This window comes from Cydia pomonella, chromosome 18, assembly GCF_033807575.1.
Source record: "Cydia pomonella isolate Wapato2018A chromosome 18, ilCydPomo1, whole genome shotgun sequence".
In the NCBI taxonomy this organism is placed as follows: Eukaryota; Metazoa; Arthropoda; class Insecta; order Lepidoptera; family Tortricidae; genus Cydia; species Cydia pomonella.
In genome coordinates, this window is record NC_084720.1 from 8,171,895 (window position 1) to 8,189,887 (window position 17,993).

At 36.2% G+C, this 17,993-nt stretch overlaps 1 protein-coding gene across 5 annotated transcripts in view; it reads right to left on the minus strand.

The window, feature by feature from the left end:
- LOC133527706 (sodium channel protein 60E) overlaps positions 1-17,993 on the minus strand; it is a 269,985-nt gene that overhangs the window by 181,761 nt on the left and 70,231 nt on the right. For all 5 annotated transcript variants that reach the window (XM_061864841.1, XM_061864840.1, XM_061864842.1 and 2 more), the window contains exon 2: positions 2,489-2,832. In XM_061864841.1, coding sequence (XP_061720825.1) covers positions 2,489-2,741 — 253 coding nt within the window. In that variant the 5' untranslated portion in view covers positions 2,742-2,832. The remainder of the gene's footprint in view (positions 1-2,488; positions 2,833-17,993) is intronic.

Consider the following 17,993-nt stretch of genomic DNA (forward strand, 5'->3'; position numbering starts at 1 on the left):
GAATTGATATATAATTTTTTCAGTATAAAACTATGTACACCTAGTCATCTGATATGCTGGATGATGCCGAAAAAGGAAAAGTTAGTCAGTAAATATGTCAATCTTCATCACTTTATGTCATTTCTAATCAGTAAACTACATATTATAATACCTAATATGTACCTTGAAACATTGATTCGTCATTGTCGCATTCTTCTTCAAGTCCAATTTCTTGAGGGCTTTCCTCAGCTCTGACCTATTCGTAGTTTTGGTAGCCTTTTGAGTTTCATTGGTTTCTTTCAAAACGAAAGTCGGCAAGGAATTAACTTGACAAAGACTTTGACACTGCGACAGTAATTTTATTCAAACATTAGGTGATTGTTAGTACCTAACAACTACTCCTACATACTTTTGAGTCGTATTTTTCGTCCAACTCGTGTGACGTTTTGTGATGGTCCGATATTTTTTATTACTTTTTAAAATGGCAAATTTGAATTCACGAGGCCTACAACTCACAGTCATTAGTTTAAATGGATGAACCAAACAATACAAGCACGCGCGAAAATGCTTAACATCGACTGAACGAGGAAAATAAAGGATGTCTTTTTGCATGTAAACTATCCATAAAATGTCCATGACCTAAAAGACCATGTAATGTACTACGTAATCTAAACACATGCGCAGACGTTAGACTCGTAAGCGAATCAAGAAAGCTGAAACTGCAGGTCAGCTCAGGTGCCTCAATCAGAAACAGGCAAAGACAGCCTTTCTAACTGTACCCATTGTCGTCAAAGGCAACTAAGTATAGGTAGTTGTAGTAGTCTCACGAGGAATTCCTAGCAGAACTCAGAGCAATTAGCTTACGCCTCCTGAGAATGCTATTAACACTTGAATTACCCCAAGACGAGTCTGGCTTGAGCAGACACAATTTGCTACCTACGGCCTTATAATATTTATCTCTATAAGTATTGCTATTATTCGGTGTCATTTAGAGTGGATATACAGCTTTACGTTGGATTTTAGATTTAAATAAAATTACGACGATTATTTATAAACACGTTAACGTAAACTAACCCATGACATTGATGTTTAATGTGCAATAAAATTAATCCGTGCTCTTTTGGCAACCTCGGATAAATGCCTGTATTATCATAATTCATCATCATCTATAAAAATCTGAATAGGTATAATATGTGTACTAAAAATACCCATTCCAGCTTAGAAGGAAAAACACACTTACTGAATGATTCGAGATAAAATGGACAGTGGACAAATAGGCACTGACATGAAATATACCCAGGAAAGGTATTGTGGGATCCAATCTATGCTAGGGTTGCCGCCACCAGTAAGCAGTATTGTATGAATACATCCTCTCATCAGTCTCAAATATTTTATGATATAATGAAATAAAGAATTTTGTATTTGTATTTGTAGAAAACCTATATGTGGTAACATAATAAACACTTACCTATGTATCGTCAAAGACACATTTTTTTTATACTACGTCGGTGGCAAACAAGCATAGGGCCCACCTGATGATAAGCAGTCTCCGTAGCCTATGTACGCCTGCAACTCCAGAGGAGTTACATGTGCGTTGCCGACCCTAACCACCCTCCCCACACCCTCCAACCCGCGTTGAGTTCTGGCAACCTTACTCACCGGCAGGAACATAACACTATGAGTAGGGTCTAGTGTTATTTGGCTACGGTTTTCTGTAAGGTGGAGGTACTTTCCCAGTTGGGCTCTGCTCTAGATCTGGAATGACATCCGCTGCGCTGTGCCCTCTTACATAAAGTAAGATGACATTCACAATGCCCATACCTCTCTTTTGGAAGTAGTTTAAGGACGTACCCGGGTCCCATGTAGATGATATTAATATTGTTTGATGTTATTTAAATTAACCAACCACTACAGTCGCTATTTTCCTAAGGTACTTATCAACATGAACGAGACGGTGTCTTCAGTCTCGTAAAATACACTCAGCATATTCGTTTACCCGAGTGTAGCCACCATGTATCTCCAGATGCGACAGGGACTGCTGTCGCCAAGCGCTATCAATCAAGCCGGATCAACACCGGATAGCTCACTCGCGTGTGATCGGCGCGTCAGCATTACAGAGCGTTTTTCTTCGATCAATCGGGTAACGTATGGATTGGCGTTCGGGGACATTATGTTGTGATTGCTGAGTCATGGTTTTGGAGTTCGGCTGACGAGAAAAATGGTAATTATGATGAACAGGTAGTATGATAAGCGCTGTCATGTAAATTGATGATAAACGTATGTACAGTTGGATGAATGTTTTTGCTAGCTGTCATATCTAACCCTTTTACTTTCATAAAGAGATAGGTGCTGCTCTCGGGCGGTATAGGCAGTTCCTCTCGCCGCGGTTACTCGCTTTATTAGTAGTAATTTTGTTCCATATACATAGAATATTAATTGTTGCTACCCCGGTATATAGGTGCATAACGGGTATCTAGTGATAAAACTATAGATACCAGCAAATACTCACTTTTTCCCTGCGCATCGCTGGAGAAGGTGACACCCTCAAGCGGTATACGCAACTCCTCACGCCGCGGCCGCTCGCACTCGACGTCGAGCGCATCGCGCGACTGCGAGGCGACGAGCGGCGCCGCCGCCTCTGGGTTGGTCGCCTCGAGCGTGCGCACGATCTCGCCGAGCAGCCGCGAGCCGTCGATCTCCTCGCCGGGTGAGTTAAGCGGCGCCGGCGGCGGGAACGAGAGCCGCCGCTCGTCCTCCTCCATGTCGGGGGCTACGTGCGATCGCCCATCGCTACGCGGCCCCGCGCGAGCTCACACGCTCGCATCGAATGACGACGCCATTTTGGATTACTGCCTGCGAACAAAGAGAACATAAAGTTAGATGAGCATCTATATAAAAACCCTCAAAATGCTTTAAACACCGTATACGGCAAGATAACTTGAGGAGGATCTATGTCGTAACAGCTATTGCTCCACTGTACTCGCCTGCTTGCAAAGACTTAATTCGTTTGAAATAATCTTCCGTACAAAAACATGCCCGAAAACGCGCACAGAGAAGTTGCTGGCGACATGGATCCCTACTTTAGCTGCCACAAATGCGGTCGCCAATGCCGATGCCGCATTGGCTTATACAAACACGAGAGACGTTGCCCCTTGCATACAAACGCTGCTTAAATTAACTGTCAAAATGTTGAAGGCCTCATGATGATGGATCTTCAGATCTGTCTAAAAATTTGTTGAAAGTAACTTGTCGCAAGTCGCAATATTAACGTTAATACCTGATCCAAACTCATAAATAACAGTAAATTTAACGGCTATATGACTCACTAATAGAAATTATTAATACCTAAAGTTACCTATTAGTTACATCATTCTATTCTAAATGTTAATGTGATTGCGTCAATATTGTACCCAATAATGTCCCGAGCGAGTGAACCGACCCGCAATATTATGATCATTAACGCTTTCCAATTGTCTAGGTTTGCAATGGCCCAATATTTCTCGACAAATTTCCCTGACGTTTGTTCAAAAACATAAAATACGATAGCAATTTGACTAGCGCATTGCCTTCTTCACAAGATACTTGCATTTATGCAGTATTTCCAAGCTACGACAAGTCTTCTTGATGTATGAGTCGTATTAGTGCTGAGATGAGACCATTTCGTGTCACTATCTCCTTTTTATGTTTCTCTGTTTTGTATAATTTTCTTTATTGTGTTTGTGCTTACGAATAAATTATTTATAAGAATGTTAGAACAACTTTGAAAAACACATTTAAATCTAGTCGTCGTACTAAAATATGACATATTATTGGTATCTTATATTTCGTTTCAGAATATGCTCCCCTGTTAGAGTAACAATTAATTTCACCGGGTGATTATACTGTATGCGTTAGACTGACAGCGTCACCAGTGTGGTGGTTATTAATTATAGGATTTACTTGTAAGTGAACATGCATGCGTTGATTCACACATTACACTCCGGAATGAGTTAATTACCTATCGGAATTGGTTGTTGATACAAATGGAATAACCTTTTTTTAAATATATGTTAGAATTAAAATGTGAAAAAAACCGTTACTTGTATGAGGTACAGTCAGCATCAAAAGTAGCGGATGAAACAACGCACCAAAAGTATCTGATATTCCGGATAAGTTATCCAAATATAGATAAATTTCTAAAATTCGCGCTCAAAAGTATATCTTTTACAGTCTTAGTTGTTCTATATTAAAGCCATCACTTTTTGTTAAGCTGTTACAGAATGGTAGATACTTATGAAGCGTTGTTTGATCCGCTACTTTTGATGCTGACTGTACCTCCTCGGTTTTCTTAAATTACAACAAAAAAACATGATGTTCTTTTGTTGTAATTTAAAATAAGATAGTAGTTTAGTGATTGAAAACATAGTCATACTCTTCCTTATTTAGTGATACTGATATCAACACTGATTATTAATCTCTACATAATAAAATCATACTTTAAGTATTTGACATGATTGATTGAATTTGTAAGCTGGGGTACAAAAAACTACAAGCCCGTCTAGATTTGTCTAAATAAAAAAAACATAATAATTTATTAAAAGAAAGACGTGTCTTAAAATATTCCATTTTTCTAAAACAAATAGTGTTAAAAAAACATGCTATACCTACTTATAGCAAAAATGTTTAGTAAATAGGCACCGACGGGTCCGATTAGCTGCCATTACGGTCGCGGTCAGTGACCCGGACACACTCGATATCCGGTTAACCGGGCTTATCCAGCACGTTTATGTTTAGACCCCGTGAAAAACCCCGGCCGTGACGCGTCCATTTTCATATTTTTTTGAAAAGAAGGATGTCTACAAAAAGAATCTCTAAAATCGGCCCACGCGTTATGTCTCTAGAGTGCTACAGAGAAACAAATATACGTACATACATAGACTGATAAACACATTACCCTCTGTAGCGTCGCGCTGGCTATACATGACAATAGAACGATTTTTTTTCGGTTATCGTTGGATAGGTCTTTCAAAACGAATAAGGATCTCCAAAAACCATTTTTTGGTAAAGTTAATATTTTCGGAAATATCCCTCCAAAAGAAAACAAATATGCCCCTCTAACTTTTGAACCATAGGTTCAAAAATTCTGAAAAACATCGTGAAACACAAGCTTAATAAATACTCTCAATTGAAACTATGACGAACATGATCGGTCCAGCCGTTTTTGAATTATTGCATGTAAAAAGACGTACAGTCAAGGTATTAAATATATACACGAACAAAGTGCTAAAAATATATATATACACTGCCTGAAAGAATAGGCAATAAGGTCGTGTATACATATTTTGGTACTTTATCCGTGTAGATTTTTAATATACTGTACAAAGCGCTGCGAAGGTACTCCCGTAGTCCCTTAAACTTATAATGGACATGATAATTAATAATGTTTGGCCCCGTTTGGCCTGTTCTGACAGAATGGTACCTAATTCCGAAACCCTACACTGAGCATAATGGCCCGACATGCTCTTGGCCGACTTTTTTGAATAAACTATAAACGTCAATAAATAAACAACATAAACACAATGACAACATAAAATAGCTTTAAGTGGGGTTCCCACTCATTATTGTTAGTCTCATTACAATACCTTTTCTCTTTGAGTTTGCATCAACCGTCGTGATATAATCAAAGCTCTAGAGACTAATGAAAATGCAATTGAAATCTGAACTGTACGTCTATCGAGCCTGTACATGATTACGAAATTGAAATGCGAATAACCGTTGTAATTGGATTCCGTTAAATTAAATCAGCATAACAAAACGTATGTACCAAACATATCCAGGGACACTATTCTACATTTTGGAAGTCGCTTAATTGCTAGTTTTTGTCGTTATCCTCAAATATACATTTGAAGGATCAAAATTGGAACGTTTTGGTTGGTTGAGCTGAGTTTTCATTTTAAAATACGAGCTCTGTGAGAAAATGTTGTTCCAAAATCTATCTAGTCCGACATTTAAAGACCTATTATAAAACAAAACTTTGGATAACATAAATTAATTTAATGAAGTGTAAATATTACAAATTACGATATGCATGCACCTTAGTTTAGAAATTCCTGACTAGTATTAAGTATGTACATGATGTATATTTTAATTGTACCTATTACCAGGTGTGATAAATAAACATCAATCATTGTCCAAGTATGGTCCAAAACTAACTCGAATATCTGCTTTTAGTAGTATGAGTAGGTAACTGTTATTTGAATGAAAAACACAGTCCTAAACCAACATTCATAAATGAAAGAAAATATTCAGAAAATAAGTTTTTTGACAAAAAATTCCTTTTTGATACAAGCTTTTATCGCTGACTGCACTTTTCTTTCCACTGGCAACTAATACTCATCGAGACAATCTAAACAACCCCAAACACAATTAGGTTGAGTTGTTTTATCACAGAGTTCCACCACCTCCTGTCTCCATCATCAGATCAGCTTGATAGTACCAGAATATTACATTGTCATTTAATTTACATGTGTATGCAAATTTTTAATTTTTAGCTTTATCTGAAACAGGGAAGTAGGCCAAATCTAATTTGCAAGATTTAACCCGTTGCAAGTTAAATAAAAGCTTGTTATAAAAAAAAAAAAAAAAAAGTTGTACATACAGCAACGGATAAGCAAACAAAATAGACACACAAGCACAATAGGGACAATAGGGTGTACGTCCAATAGGGTTGTTGACTGTGTATAAATAAATATATATCGTCGTCCATTGTTAGCACAAAATTGATTGATAAAAAAAGGGTGACCTGACGTCGTAGTTGCTAATCGTTTTGACTGTTCTAAGAGAGAAAACTTGATTTGACTTAACAGTCAACCACCCTATAAGCATTAATTAGAGCACAGTAGCAACAAGTATACAACTTTTAAGAACTATATATAGTACTATACCGTGTAAAGCCATGCCAACCAGCGAGAGCAAAAGACGACCGATGGAGCAAAAGGGTTCTGCACTGATACCCACCAGATGGCGGGCGAGGGCAAGGTCATCCGCTCCGCCGCTGGCGAGAGGACATAACCGAGCAGGCAGGAATAGCCTGGGCCGGTCTGGCCGCCGACAGAAAGCTATGGTGTAACATGGAGGAGGCCTACGTCCAAAAATGCACAAACCCACATATAAACACACATAATGAAACTTAGTTTTAATTTCTTTTTTTTGTATTGTAAATTTTAAAAAAATGTGTTAACTCTATATATTTGTAACATTTATAGTTGGATAATAAAAGGCTTTTATTATTATTTTATTATTATACCATGTAAATGTTCTAAGTGCGACAATGGGCCCGGGACTCAGCTTTTGCCGCGAGTCTGTTGACTGCACGGCGCTGTTTTTCAGCCAGTACCTATCTCTTTTCTTAAATAAAAACTAATATAATAAAATACTTGCTAGCTATAGGGAGAATACATGCCTTCATAGCCTGCGTTCTCATTTAAGTAGATACTCATTTAAATTTCAAGCTAATGTAGGTATAAATTACTTGTTCACGTATCTTTCTCTAGTGTTTCAAAATAGACTCATATAATTCATTTTAATTTAGCAATTTATCATCGTTTACATTTTTGTTCATGTTGAACCTTTGAACCACAGTCCCAGACCATAGTACCACCCACCACCCAGAATTTACGTTAATCCACTACATATACAAATTCAGTAAATATAATGAACCCCAGTAAACACTACGGCTACGAAGGAAACTATGAATTGCATGAATATGCGTCATTATGCATGCATCGCAATATGGGGCATCCGAAGTGAAATCAGAATGTATATAGATCGTGTGTACATCCATTTACAGCAACCGAAATGCATATTGAAGTTGTTAATATCTGCTACCTATCATAGTTCTACTTTGTTTTCGACAGTTGAAAATTTTAATGAACTTTTTGACAGCAGCCATTGAAAACTATTGACTCGCAATTTTATTACGATTGTTTTATAAGTACCTGCCTACATCTATTTAAGATAACATATAATCTGCTAATAGTGTCTTCAGTTACCACGATACATAAACTATGTAAATGGATTACATATATCGCGTATAATGAATTTAAAATCCATCCTTACTTTTGAGATCCTTTTCAGCGTTCGTGGTCTCCCGTTGGCCACGAACGCTGTAAACGCAAAATAATCCGTTTATATACTTTTTGTTCATCCATTTTTATCCACTAAATTTTGCTCTTCAATATAATTCATCACATAATATTTTATTAGTACAGTTTTACCCTTTTTTCAGAATTAGGTACAGTCATTAATACTCGTCTACCTTCTACAATATCACTAGTAGCAGCGTTTTACCTTACAATAAAACGCTTATTAAGCGAAATAGTTAAATAGGCTTCAAATAACGGTACAGAAGCTTAATACTATACTAAAACTTAAGTCATCTAAAGTCGTGTTAGTCCTGGAATTGGATAGCTATTTCATACCGTTGAAGCTAAGTAGCTAACTAGTATCTCTCTCTGACAGCCATTGCTATACCATATGCATTGTATATGACCGCATAAAGCTCGCGCGACAAAAGCAGCGGCGACATGCCGAGAGCTTATTGTTTAACTTCAATCGTGCCGCGTCGCGTGATATTTTAAATGTATTTGTCTTGTAAAAGGAGCAACAACGCCTTATCGTATAACAAATTAGATTTTCATTTTAGATAAACTAAATTTATGGTAGTTAACCCAGTGAAAACGTCAAAATTAACTCAGCGTAGTAGGAATCCGGATAACTGTAGTAACTTCTCATTTGCAGTCCGAAGAGACGAAATGTTTAAGGAGAAAAGTTAACCTTATCTTTCCGCCGCGGCTTTTGTAAATGAATATTGAAAAATCTCTCAAAGAATTTGGCGAAAATGTCTTGAATTTTTATATTGTCGTCGAAAGGACTCGGCAAACACAGTTAAAGATTTTTTATAGACCTCATTTGAATTCCGCCTATAGAAATTAATGAGGTGCAAAAATAAGAAATGGAGTTTGGAAAGCGATTGCGAACGTTTGTTTCATTAGACAGCTCGAGACTTTGGAAAAGAATTCGTGACATGGTATTTATTACAACTTTCCGTACTTAAATAATTTTATAGCAAAAGTTGGTAGTTTGCACGAAATATCGCCTATAAAAATATTTGTATGCCATGTTACGAATTGACATTAAAATAGGTCAATTTGGCCACGTTAGGTTCCGTGATTGACATGGTCTGCTTTATTAGAAACGTGCTTTTTCCAATTGTCTAGCGAAGTCTCCGACTTGAGGAAAACAACGGGAACTAGTAGTCGTCACGTATTTAATTTAATACGATCTTTGGATACGTGCTACTCTAACGCACTCAATGTATTGGGAAAACATACAGGACCTGATAATGAATTACCTATAGATGTACGTCCCGATCCCAAATTTAGCATACGTCAAACATTTGTTAAAGATATGATATGGGTTGGATATGTCAGTGGCAAAAGTGACGTTTCTTTAAACAAAAAGTCACTTTTGATACTGACATATTCAATCCATATCGTATCTTTAGGATATTTTTGACGTATCTTAAAGTTCGATTTTTTTTTAATATCTCGAAAGAGATAAAACATAATTTAACTAATTGAGGGTTGTAAAGTAGTATGAATAAAGGGGTAAGAAATCACCATCATTTACGGCTAATTATTATTGCCGTTAGTGTAAGAATTCCACAACTAAGTAGGTACCTACATTGTATACCACACCCATAAAAAAGTCATTTCAAAGTTTTGGTGATTTCTGGGTCGTGATCCAGAACCACTTTTTCTGACTCTGTATATGATCCACATTATCATATGGTAGTATTTGATTAAAATATAATTAGTGATTTTTTTCTTATTTTTATGTAAAATTAATCTTATACTAAGTAATCATGGTCACCCCTATATCTTTTGACATACGCTGTATGGAAAGCGACAAGACGTCACATTGAGTAGGGTAACCAAATTGTATGAATAAAACATATAATAGGGTAACCATATTATATGTTTTTTTTCTACTGGCCATCTGAAAAATAATCATCATTATTGGTGATAATAAAGAATTAGCAACATCATTAGGCTCGTCTTTGAATTCTGTACGATGTATAGTTCTCTTGCTCCACGACCCCGAAATCACCCTGTATATGTCTAACAAAAGCCACTGACAAGTATGTAAGTGCAAGACAGACGATTTTTTTAATAAGTACATAAAACGCAAACCTACTTTGTACATAAATATTAGAAAAAGCTTTTCTGTATAGCACTATGATGATAATACATAAGGTCAGGTGGGGTTTGAAAAACATAGTTTATTTTGCGGGGAGCAAGACAAACAGTGTGAGTAATTCTACGTAATTATTCTTAAGTTAATTTTATAAACGCATTAGTTTCATTTTTAGTATTATCATATAATGTAGTTGTTATTACCTGTTTCTCTGGCCCCAGTGTTTCTCTTACTCCACCTGACATTATCTAATATTGCTTAATTTCCAACCGTGTCTCTATAAGAATATACTTACTATTCATAAATGAAATCAAATCTTTTGAGTTTCAACTGTTATTACGCTCCTTAGAATACGCCGTTGATCCCCCGTAATTCTACAGCGCCCACGTCTATCTGTTCGCATTTCACTCGTTGGCATAAAAAGGTATTCGTTATTGAGACCGCCCCCTCTCCCCCCATTGTACCATTGTCTCAGAGCACCACTGTCCGGACACTAGGAAGTATTTTTACAGAGGGAAACTTTGCTCGGCGTATCTGTATAAAAATATGCCCCAAGCGCTCGAAATATGACTTTAATGTTCATTTGGCTAACGGCCAAGAGGTCGTAAGTTTTGATTTGACTATACCACAAAATGTTTGTTTTTAACGGTCGGTGGGCATCCACGATATTACTAGGTTTTGAACTCTAAATGTATTTTGTTAGTGGTATAAAGTTCAGCATTTTCGAGCGTGAAGACGTATGCAATTTGCGCTTTGTCGCTTTAAAATAGTTGAGTTTTATTTTGCTTGCACACAAATTTTTATATCGTGTTAAAGCGACGGAGTAATAATTTACAGTCGTATGCGAGTTTAAAAATTATAAATGTTTCAGTTAGAAGTTTTGAAATGTAAAAGAATATTTCTACTGTGTAATTTGCCGCGCAATGTTTTATTTTGCCTCATATTTGGTTTTTAATTTTTATTTTACGGTGTCTATAAAATGGTGGTAAAAAAGTAAATTGAAAATAATCAGCGTCATGGACAACAGTGATACAAATTTGTACTTTTATATCTACAGGCCAATTCGAGTTTTAGTTATTAAATCTCATTCTAACATGATATTGATATGTCAGTGTCAAAAGTGACGTTTATGGTTGTTTTTTTATTTTATCAAATATGGCCTGGATTTGACGGTTGAAGGTTGACATAATATGCAATTCAGCAGGTCCTCTGAAGGAGATTAGAACCATCTCATATTGAAATGACGTCAGATCCATGTTAGATCAGTATCATATTCTCATGTTGGAATTAGCCAGGTAGATTTTAATTTATTTTACAGAGACAATGCCTCAAAACAAGTGTGTTCTCATGCTCTGATAAAAATTGTAAGTATTCGCAATTTGTAGACAAGCATATCTTTACTTGTTTTTTTGTGGTTATGTGGTCCGTAAGTAAATAAAATTCACGCTAGATGAATAAAGCCGTGATGGATGTATGCCATATAAAGTTATAATGCCGCCGGCACTTCACATACTCAAAGAGTGAACGAATAATAAACTTTGTTTATTATACTTCTGGCGCCTACCATCTATCAAGTACGTGCACAATAAAGTTGTATGAATAGTTCTCGGCAGAGACAAGTTAATAAACGTACCTAACATATTTTCAATTTAGACTAGAGCGGTGAACAAGTACCTAAATAAATACTTAACGTATAGAGCAATTATTTGTAAGTACTTACGTGTAAAGACAATAATCGGTCGTGACCGATATCCAGCCTATCTGAGCTAAAATTATCTATATCTTCTAAGACTCTCACCGGCCTATGCATTAAAAAAACAGCCAGAAAATGACTATCGTACAGCTTTTCCTTAGTTATATCAGTAGCTCTTTTTTTTTACATTTTGACGTAGTATCCGAATTTAAAAAGCTTTACTTAACACCAATTTATATGGTTATTTTGGAATGGGTACACGATGTAATGATCGGGAAGATGAAATTGAGTTGCACATAAAGCAGCACATCACATACTTTCTCGATCAAATAACTCAATTTGCTTCAATCAGAATCACCAGCTGCGTACGGGAATAACGGGTAAACCCAATCTTATGCTACCAAATGTCCTATACTTATAAACGTAACGTGAATTGTTATGAGTTTAATACGGAAATTTTCAGAATAAAGTGACTAGCAAGTTTAAGTTTAAACAATGGATACTGACGTTAAAATTGGATTGTTCGTCATTTCGACTCATGCCATAGATTTTTTGTTGACACAATACCTTTCAATTTTATTACAAGCTTTTATTTACTTTCACCTGACCGTTGTCTGTTTGTAATCAAATCTTGCAAGTTAAATTTGTTCCACTTCCCGGTTTCCGATTGAGCTGAAAATTTGCATACATATGTAAGTCGCGTGACAATGCAATATTATGGTACCATCGAGCTGATCTGATGATGGAGACAAGAGGTGGACATAGGAACTCTGTGATAAAACAACACAACCTAATTGTGTTTGGGGTTTTTAGAATTTGATTGATGATGAGTATTAGTTGCCTGTGGAAAGAAAAGTACAATCAGCGATAAAAGCTTGTACCAAAAATTAAATTTTTGCCAGAAACTTATTAATCTTAATGACATATTTTATGCTTCATACTGCTATGACGCTCAGTTAACACTTGTTGCTTTTTAATTTTTGAGACGGTGACGTTTTGCGCGCGACTAGGACCCTTAAATTTCATTTCCGACAGGGATTCCGAACCCTGTTCACGGTTTGACGGGCCCGTGGTGCTAATTGATTATGTAACATACAATGACGTAAGTCGTTTCTGAAGTCCATTTTTTTACGGGCATGTTAATAAACAATAAGGGTTACCTACATATTAAATTAAATCATAACAAACATGTACATAGCATACATTAAAATTAAAGAAAATGCAAGAAATCGCGAAGCACTTGGTTGACGTAACTGGTAACCGAAGAGCTGGCGGCTTCCTCGCACAACGTATCAGCATTGCGATACAACGAGAAAATGCCGCCAGCACCCTGGGTACAATGCCTCAAGAACCTATTTTCGTTTCAATCTAGTTATTAATTTAGTTTAATATTTGTACATTTACTGTAATACCTCTGTAGGTATATGTAAATAAAGGATATATTCATTTTCAAACATAATAACTTTTTTTTATTACGTACACTATATTTCGCCTGCACACAGAAATATGATTTTCATTAGGTATCTACCTACTTTTAAGCAGCATGAACTCTCTCTGCTGACGTGCTACAAATCTCGTAGCGCTTCGTCGTCGAGATAAATCTAAACAATAAAGTAGCTACGCTTTCTGTTATAATATGTGTTCTTACAGTAAGTATTTTTAATTATTACTACACATTCTACAATATCACAAGGAATTAAATTACGTGAATGTAATCTTTTTTTTTTTTTTTTTTTTTTTATTATCACAAATAGTATGGTACATTTTAAAATTGTGTTAGGTTCGCCAAACTTGCGTTTAACGGCGAAATGTGGCAAAATCTAATTACTGCATTTGATATTTTCCGTATAATTACATTATATCATAAATTCATATTATTACGCACGGGAAGCGTCCTTATTTAACAAATATTCCAAAAAACGTATGAAAAATCCAGCTCTTTGTATTTAAATTCGTGTTGGTGATATACCTACGACTGAATATTGTCGGTTTAATGTCCGCTTTAAATTCCATGAAAATTATTCCGAGTTCTGAGAAATATTTTTAGACTGACAGATTTTTGTTTTAATGTTGGTTGATGAATAATTTCACTTACTGTGCATGCTAAAAATATGTGTTATGCAAATGATATTGATAAAACTGGATTATTGTTTTTATTGAATTGTATTTCAGTATTTGTTTATATTTAAATAAGCGGACTAAGTACGATTAAAAAGAATGGTAAAAAAATTGGATTATACCTGGATAATACCTATATTCGAATAGTAATTATTTGCTATCAATTTATTATGTATCCATAATTTGTCCCCTTGACATTTCTAGTTGAAGAAAACACTCATGGAAATATTTATAGAGTGGTAGAAAGAGCAAAGTTTGTGTTGAAATACATTGGGTGTTTTAAGTTTCGCACTTGAAATGTCAAATATGGCGAGCCCCTAAAATCGGGCCATTCCGTTGTGGGGTCCGTAGTTACCATTCTGTCAGAATTGTATTTATTAAGCTTTTGATTTACGTTTTTTTTCTTTTTTTTTTAACCTATGATTCAAAAGTTAGAGGAGCGGAGGGGACACTTTTTTTTCTTTCAGAGCAATTATTTCCAATAAATTGACTTACTCTAAAAACATGTTTTTGTCGCTTTTATTTGACCATTCTGTCGCCATGCATGATTTCGGCATTCATGCCAAATTGCAGCTTTCTAGCACTAACGATCACGGAAAAAAGCCATGGACGGACGGACATACTGACATGACGAAATTATAAGAATTCCTAGTTGACTACGGGACCCTAAAAAAGGTGATGAAATAAAAAATGGGACACCAACTAGAGAATAGGCACAGACAAGGAATTAGATTTCTGTACCACTTTGCATCATATGGCACTAACAATTATTATTAAAGACGATCTATCCCGGTTTATTGTAATCTGGTTTTTGTAAGAGAATTTTAAAAACCGGGAAAGTGCGAGTCGGACTCGCGCACGAAGGGTTCCGTACCATTATTTATAAAACCGGCAAAGAAATATGTTTGTTGTATGGGAGCCTCCCTTAAATATTTATTTTATTCTGTTTTTAGTATTTGCTGTTATAGCGGCAACAGAAATACATCATCTGCGAAAATTTCAACCGTGATAGCTAGATCACGGTTCGTAAGATACAGCCTGGTGACAGACGGACGGACAGCGAAGTCTCAGTAATAGGGTCCCGTTTGGCCCTTTGGGTACGGAACCCTAAAAATGCAACTAGGTACTCTTCTACATATTTTCAGAAACAAATATTTCACTTTTGCACATACCACCTAGTTATTTTACGTAGCAAACAACCCCCAGGGACGGCGTCCACGGATCAGTTCCGAGCGTCCAGCGCGGCCATAAACTCCAAGCGCGTTCGGCTAAATAATATACTAGCCAAGCTCTGTGTATCAGTGTGCTCTCACTTCTAGTACTAAATAACGGTGCATTTTAAATATCGACTTAAAGTATGTTTATACCTTGTTTCTACAGAACAGGGGAAAGACAATTTACAAATTATATGTGCGTTGAAAGCGAATATGCTTGAATTTTGGTAAGAGATTTGTATAGAAATTCAGAATAGATGCCTATGTGTCTTGTGAAAATCTTTACATTATGTTCATAACATAAAGAAAACTGCCGTGAGGAGATTTCTCAGGCCAGTTTTTGGAGTCCAGGAGGCGTATTCAAACTGTAATAACAGGTTAAAAATTTGATCTGGATTTGTTATTTATGAACATGATCTGCCATATCTTCGACCAGAAATGCCACTTTTGATACTGACAGATCATATCCATAATAAATCAGAATACGCCTCTAGCACGCCAATAAACTATCGAATGCACATACAAAGTGGCTAAATATTTAACTACGCTGTGCTGAGGCATGCATCACTTGGAGGCAAATTGTATTTTGATATCAAAATGACATAAGTTTCACATTAAAATTTAAGTTTGATTCGGCGTTATATGCCCTTGGTTTCTCTGGAGACATTAACTGCATGTTATGTTGCATGTTATTTTGTGAAGTTATAAAGCGATATTAAAAATGTAGCGATATTCTCCAGATTAAGTAAGAGCACAGTGATGCATGGTTAGGACAGGCTAGTTGAATATTTAAACACAACTACATGTACAACTTCAAAAGTAACGAATCATACTGCGCGCGAAGGTATCTGCTATTCTCTAATAGCTTAACAAAAATATATATGTAGAACGATTACCTAGAATTAGAGTTTCTTGAGTGGCGACCGCGAACCAGAAAACGCAGCAAGAAAATACCCACCCCACAGCAAGGTTTTCCGACGACCTGGTTAAGGTCGCAGGGAGCCGATGGATGAGAGCGGCGCAAAACCGGTCATTGTTGAGATCTCTGGGATATATCCAGCAGTGGAGGTCTTTCGGCTGATATGATGATGATACTACTTTACATCGCGAACTTTAGGGATATATCTGTATTTGGAAAAGAGTTCCAGGATAGCAAGTACTTTAGAAGCGTTGTTTCATCCGCTACTATAGATGCTGACCGTATCGCCCACACTGCTAACTGTCCATAAGTTGACCTTATTACAAAAGACATAAAGTCCAACGAATGGACAGTTAAGAGTGTTGCTATTTGTTTTACATAATATAACCATCCCATTATGCTATTACTTTTTTTGTTGCTACGCTGTTAACCTACCTTTCATATGCTTTCATATCCGTATTATTATATAAATTATACTTACTTACAAAACATTTCCAAACAAAGCTGGGAGCGATCACTAGTATATATGGAAGAAACATCGATAATTTTATTGAGTTTATCGATATAGAAACTACCTGTCACTAAATTTTGCCCCCAAAAATCCGATGCCTGATCGTAACGTGCGCGTACGGTATCAAAAATCTGTAATTGAATAGAGTTCAAAATGATTTTGTACAAATCATTTTAAGATTTTCAATACTCCAAACAGCAAGCATCGTGTTTAAATCAAACATATTGTTCGGTAATACAATTTTCCACACGAGTATCACACCGTTACTTAATTCTTGATTTACCACCCCAGCACACCTGCGCCTATGAACAAGAATCCGATCGGAAAATTGACTGCCTCGACCCTTACCAGTGTTCAATGTTCCGCGGCTTGTTATCGCTAATTGATCAGTTGTTCGAACTTGTAGCATCTTCTTTGCATTTTCCTTGGCAATTTAAACGTTCTAATTAATGTTATGTATGAACAAAGCGGAAAATTGAGTGTCCTGACCAGTTATATAATGTTCCATGGCGTGTTATCGTTAATTGATCAGTTGTGCGAACTTGTAGTATCTTCTTTGCATTTTTCGTGGCAATTTGAAACGTTCTTATTGATGATTTGTATGAACAAAGCGGAAAATTAAGTATCCCGACCAGTTACATTATGTTCCATGGCGTGTTATCGTTAATTGATCAGTTGTTGAAACTTGAAGCGTCTTCTTTGCAGTTTCTTTGGCAATTCAAACAACAATTCATTGAACAATGCTAAAAATGTCATGTCCCGGCCCGTTACATAATGTTTTATGGCGTGTTATCGTCTATTGATCAGTTGTTGGATTTGCAACGTCTGCATTTTCTTTGGTAATTTAAACGTTACCTATTTGCGTTTGTCGATATACGACTGTCATCTAGGATATGCCCTTAATATATTCTTCTTCTTTCTACTTCGGATATTCTTGCAATTAAAGCGTTCTAATTAATGATGAACAAAAAACGTGAAATTAAATTGCCCGTTATATTATGTTCCATGGCTGGTTGTCATGGAGGTGTATTATAATTGTTATAACAAATTAAGAATGATCTGATCCGTCAGTTTCAAAAGTGACTGGTTGAAACAATATCTGTGTCCAATACGCTTCATGAATTGATTATTTCACAGACCGTGTGACTTCTTCGTTGCATCTTCTTTCACAAGATGCGTTCTTATTTTTTCTTAAAAGTAATTTGTTGAAATGTATGAATAATTTGAATAAATTTATTATTCCTAAAAATAACACGTTAACCCGCGAATAGTGCACTTAATGCAATAGGGTGTTCTAGTAACTGCCTTTAACACTGTCCCATC